The sequence below is a fragment of the Catharus ustulatus genome, chromosome 7 (genome assembly GCF_009819885.2).
Source record: "Catharus ustulatus isolate bCatUst1 chromosome 7, bCatUst1.pri.v2, whole genome shotgun sequence".
Classification (NCBI taxonomy): domain Eukaryota; kingdom Metazoa; phylum Chordata; class Aves; order Passeriformes; family Turdidae; genus Catharus; species Catharus ustulatus.
The window spans coordinates 29,955,065-29,960,881 of record NC_046227.1 but is presented as its reverse complement, the minus strand read 5'-3'; the positions used below and the strand labels follow the sequence as shown (position 1 = coordinate 29,960,881).

At 62.2% G+C, this 5,817-nt stretch overlaps 1 protein-coding gene across 1 annotated transcript; it reads right to left on the bottom strand.

Annotated features, from left to right (window-relative positions):
- Positions 1 to 340: 340 nt before the first annotated feature.
- On the bottom strand, positions 341 to 5,044 carry EN1 (engrailed homeobox 1). Its single transcript, XM_033065377.2, is given in 3 exon segments — positions 341 to 1,212; positions 3,799 to 4,013; positions 4,015 to 5,044. Coding segments are annotated over 3 exon segments (993 nt in total). The 5' UTR covers positions 4,476 to 5,044; the 3' UTR covers positions 341 to 895.
- Between the last annotated feature and the right edge of the window lie 773 nt (positions 5,045 to 5,817).

Below are 5,817 nucleotides of genomic sequence, written 5' to 3'. Positions count from 1 at the left end.
TTAGCGCCGTTATTATGAGGTGGTTTTAATTTCTGGTTAAAAGGAAGATGGGGGTGGTGAGGCATGACTGCAATTGGAAAGAGAATTAATTATTTTTAAAGAGTAGAAAAATTAAAATAGGTTTTTTTAAAAATCGAAGGTCTAAGGGCTCTTAACAAGGGATGGACAGTTTAAAAATTGCTGCATCTATCGAAAGTAAAACCTAAATATGCCACTGAAATGGCACTATGTACACAGCGTATGGTGTATGTATATATACATTTATTTACTATATTTATATCCGTATTTATATATATGCAAACATCCATACACTAAAATAAAGAATTACAGCCAGCCTGGATCCTGAACACAGTCTACACTTTATTTCAGACTACAGATTTCTGAACATAATAAAATCTTTGGCTTGTAGCGGCGGGTTCAGTCTCGCAGTCTGTGGATCAGAAATTTTTTTCCTCGGGAAAAAAAAAAAAGAGAGACAGAAATTCACACACACACACAAAAAAAATTAAAATAAGATCAAACGACGGATGAGAAAAGTCTGACATTTACTGGAAAACAGGAGCAACGGACATCGGGGAGGAGGGGGAGAAAAAAAGGAAAGCAAACAAAACGAACAAACGAACAAAAGAAAGGAGAAACAGAGAGAAGGGAAGAGAGAAACTGTCCAGCAAATAGAGATCGCTACACATATTTCTTACCTGAAATTAAATATATACAAGGTCATATGCTGTTTGGCTATATAGAGATATTTTTTCTTAAGTGTTCATATTTTTTTTTTCTTAATCGGAGTCCTTATACTATGGATAGACAATAGATCTGCTTTTAAATCGCACCTGTCCGCCTCCCGGCCGGCGGGCCGGCGCCGCGGCGCAGGGCTGGGCTGGGGCCGCCCGCCTCACTCGCTCTCCTCTTTGTCCTGCACCGTGGTGGTGGAGTGGTTGTAGAGTCCCTGGGCCATGAGGTGCAGCGCCAGCCCGTTCTTGATGCCGGTCGCCTTCTTAATTTTGGCCCGTTTGTTCTGGAACCAGATCTTGATCTGGGACTCGTTAAGGCTGAGCTCCTGGGCCAGGCTTTGCCGCCGCTGCTCCGTGATGTACCGGTTCGCCTGGAACTCCGCCTTCAGCCGCTGCAGCTGCTCGGCCGTGAACGCCGTCCGCGGCCGCTTGTCCTCCTTCTCCGTCTTCTTCTTCTTCAGCTTCCTGGTGCGGGGGCCTGCGGGCAGGGCACACACACGCCGCTGGGCAGGGCCGCGCCGCCGACCGACCGACCGACCGGCCGACAGACCGACCGCCGCCCCCGCCCCGCCGGCCGCGGAAAAATGGCCGACGGGTGAAATTTGTGCTGGTTCCGTGTGTTCCCCCCCAGCCCCCCAACCCCGGCACCGTCGCCCCGGCACGGCGGAGGGAAGGATGGGGAAGGAACGGAGGAGGCCGGGGCCGAGCGCACCCGAGCATCACCCGCCGCCCCGGTCCCACCGAGCCGGCCCCGCGGGCCAGGGGAGCGGAGCCCCGCTCGCCCCCCGCCCCGGCACACGTCGGGGAGCCGCTCCGCCCGCCCTGCCGGCCCGAGCCGCTTTCCTTCTGCATGGACCGGGACCGGGGCCCTCCCGCCGGGCAGCGGCTCCGCCGGGCAGCGCGGGGACCAAATGTCTCCGCTGCCAGGCACCGGGAGCCGCCGCCAGCAGCAGACTGGGATAAGGCTGCCCTGGTCTCCTTTCGGAGAACAACGACCCGTTCCGCAAAGCCAGCCCAGTCCTGGGAGCCCTGTTCCGCCAACACCGCCCGGGTGCCCTGGGCTCTCCGGCGGCCGATCCCTGCCAGGGACCCACGGCCCCGCTCGCAGCTCCCTCCGCGAAGCCCAGCCTAAAGCAGAGCCCCGCCGCTCCACATCCAGGCCGCAAAGGGGCCGGCTGAAGCGCGGCACAGCTCTCCGGGGAAGCCGCCGGGTCCCGGGGCGCATCCCGAGGGCAGCGCCTAGCCCGAGGAGGGGATAACCCCGGTCCTCCGCCCGCCGGCCTGGCCCGGCCATGGGGAAGAGGAGCGGGGAGGGAACCGTGAAGAATGGGATCTACGAAAATTCCCCGACAGCTGCCGGGCTCGGCGGGAGGTCCCAGGCCCGCAGCCCCCCGCCAGCAGCAGCCGGAGCCGAAACCGGCGAGGCCTCCCGGCCGCCGAGTAGGCCGAAAGCTCCTTTCCCGGTGCAGTTTTTCCCCGGAACGGGGGGATTCCCCCCGGGTCGGCAGCGGCTGTCGGCGGGGAGAGAGACGAGGCCCGGTGGGGAGAGGGACGGGGCCCAGCGGGATGCTGCCGGGCTGGACCGGCGGGGGATGGAGGGCGCGGGGAGTGAATCGCCGAGTCCCGGCACCTTGCAGCGGGGTGCCGGCGCCTCCGACCGCCGCAGCCCGCTCGTCCCCGGAGCCGAGAGAAGCAGCCGGGGCCGGCGGGCAGCTACGAGCACAACAAAGAGAGCGGCCGAGCCGAGCCAGCCTCCCCTCGCCCTTCTCCCCTCCGGGTTGCAGCGAGCAGGGAGCGTCGGGGAGGAAGACATGCAGAAATGATCCTTTGCCCGAAGAAAGGGGAGGAAAGGAAATGAAGGCGCAAGTGCAGAACGCCGGGTACTCGGTGGCCCTGGGAATCGGCAGCACAACACCCGCGGCCGGGCCGGCCGGGAGCGAGGCCGTGCCGTCTGACAGCTCTATCACCCCATCAATCACCCCAGTCAATCAAAGAGGCTTTTCTGAGTTTGAAGTCGCTGGACGTGTCAATAACGGGGGATGGAGACGGCTCGGCCGCACTGACGGCCGGCGAGGAGCACCAGGCCGGGCAGCGCGGAGCGGGGCCGGAGCCGGGGCCGGGCAGCGCCGCCTTCCCCGCGAACTGGAGCGGCCCCGGCCCCGCACCGAGCCGGCCGAGCCCTGGCTGCTGCCTGGAGGGGCCATGGGGCAACCCCATCTCCTCGTCCTCCACTTCTTTCACAAAAAAAGGCCATTAAAACCAGAAAGTAGCGGTGATAAATAAAGGGGTGCCTGGGGGTACCTGGGGAATGTAAAGACGTAGAAGGGGTGGCAAAACAGGACCGGGAGGGCCGAAGCTGCGGCTCCCACGGGGGGGACCTCGGGCAGAGGCACATCCCCATCCTGGAGCTGGGCCCCAAACAGCAGCAGAGAGCACCAGCTCCGGCGGCAATGCGCGGCCTAAGGGCCTGCCTGATCGCTGCAGAGGCCTCGGTAAACAGCCCCTCCGCCACCTTCTAAAAAACCCTTTTTCCTTCGCCTCCGAGAAAACACTACCTCCTCCCCCCGCACCGCCAGCACCCGCTCAACATGTGGCTCGGGTTCTTCGCCCCCTCGCTCCTCCAGTAGCACCCAGGAAAAAAAAATATAAAGAAGAGGAGAAGAAGCCTCAGAACAAGGGAGCGGCCGACCCCGCTGCCTTTTTCTCGCAACGCTCTCACCCCGCGCCGCCGCGGAACACCCGGGGCTGCGGCAGGCGGGGCGGGCGGGGGGCGCGGGAAGGGGTCGCTCCCGCCGGCTCTCCGCATCGAACCGCTGCCGAATCGGGGTCCGGCGTCACATTCAAATTTGGGAGACTCGGAGGAGGAAGGAGGATTGGTGGCGGTGGGGGGGACGCGTTTCCTCTCGCCCCGGGTGACCCAGGCCGCCCTCCCCCCCACGCGAGGTCCTCAACAAGCCGGGAGCCAAAGCCAAGGGGGGAAGAGGGAAAGGAGAAGGGGGGTGGGGGGGGGGGGGGACGACCTTGTCACGATTTAACAGCTCCCAGATGCTCCGCGGTTCCTTACCCGAGGACGGTCTGTCTGAATACCTAGTGCAGTAGACCCAGGCAGGCCACACCAGCGGCTGTTGCGAGTCGGGCTTTATAACAGGTCCTCCATTATTAGAGCCCATGAGGAGGATGGCGGGGCTGCCGTGCTCCCCGTACTTCGCCGGGTGAGTCTCGCCCCCATCGGCGGGGGGCTTGGCCGCCCCCGACGCCGCCGCCGCTGCCGCCGCGGCGGGGACTGGCTTTGGCGGCGGCGGGCGGCGGCGGCGGCGCGGAGCCGTCGGGACGGCAGTTCGAGTCCGGGCACAGGAGGGCGGGCGGGTTGGGCGGCCGGGCCAGCAGCGGGTTGACGTTTTCTCTACCTGAGCTCTGCCCCCGATCTCCGTCCCGCTCGCGGCTACCTCCTCCTCCTCCTCCGCCGCCGGCCGGCGCGGGCGGCTCCTTCTTGCAGCCGAAGTCCGGCCTCAGGATGTTGTCGATGAAAAAGTTGGTGGTGCGGTGGGGCGGCGGCGGCGGGGGCGGCGGCGGGGGCGGCGGGTGGCGGCGGCGGGGCAGGGGCAGGGGGCAGGGCGCGGCGGGGGAGGCGGGCGCGGGGCTGGGGGACACGGGCACGCTCTCGCCATCGCTGCCGCTGCCGCTGCTCGCCGGGCCGGGCGCCGCGTCTCGGTGGCCGTGCCCCTCCGGCGGCTCTTCCATGCTCAGTCCCCGCCACGGAGATTGCTGTCTCTTTTCCCCCCCACCCACCCACTTTACGCCCACCCCACTTTGACGGTGGGTGGCGGGGTGGAAAAGGGGGAGGAAAAATTTAAAAAAAAATTAAAAAAGAAAAAGAAAAAAAAATTAAAATCCACTTGTTGGGCTGGAGCTGAGATTTTTTTTCTCTCCCTCTCACGGATGGATCCAAAACCTGGGAGATACTCGAGGGCTTCTCTCCCCCTTCTCCCGATCAGCTTATATTTCCACCACCAAAAGAAAAAAAAAAAAAAACACCAAAAAAAAAAAAAAAAAAGACCAAACCCAAAAAGGTGTGCGGCTGCACCACGGCCCCCCCAAAAAACCCGCCCCCCAAAAAACCCGTCACGATCTGCCCATCTCCCCGCCGCCGCCGCGGCGGCTCCGAGCTGCCCCGCTGTCACGGTCCGCTCTGCCCACGCCGCGGGCTGCCGGAGCCCGTCCCCGCCAGCCCGGTGCTGTGCCGCCCGCGCCCGCTTAGGGTTTTTTTTTTAAATCCTTTTTTTTCCCCTTTTTTTTTAAAAAAAAAAAAAAAAAAAAAAAGGCCCAATCTCTGACAGCGCCGGTCCGTGCACCAAACTCTCCCTAAAAAATCCCTCAGCCACACTTTTTTCACTCGCACCGGAAGCACGTGAGGTGGCCCCGCACGTGGGGGCGGCCAATGGCGCGGCGCCGCCGCCGCTGACACCCCGCGCCGCGCCCAATGGGCGCCCGCCGGGCCGCCGCCATAAATACCGCGGGGACCGGACGGGGCGGACGGCACCGGGCGGGACGGGACGGACCGGGCCGGGTGGCGGCGGCACCAGCGACGGGGCGGGGGCACCGCGCCGCACCCACGCGCCTGAACCGGGACCCCCCCCTCCGCGACCCCCGGCTAGCCCCGTAAACAACAACTTCCAGCCACGCCGTGTCCTCCGCGGGTGGCGGGGATTTGGTCATGGGCCGCTTTCCTGTTGCCCCAGCGATAATAAACACCCCCTCCCCCAAATCTGTGCGCTTTTCCCCTCTTTTTCTGTTTTGCTTTCTGTTCTCTCCGCGCAGCGCGGGGAGATGGCGAGCCGGGTGGAGGCTCCCCGGAATCGCATCTTTTGGTTTAGAGGAATAAAATATTACAGTAATAATAATAATGATAATAACAATAAGCAGCAATAAAGGCAGAAGGCACTGCCGGGACAAGCTGGTCTTACGGCCGAAGCCTCTCTCTCGTTTGTTACTTTACTGGGTTTGGGTTTTTTTTCGGAATACGAAGCAGATCAGCTCCAGCTCACGAGCTGAACTCGTATCATATTTCTTCGTCTGTTTTTGA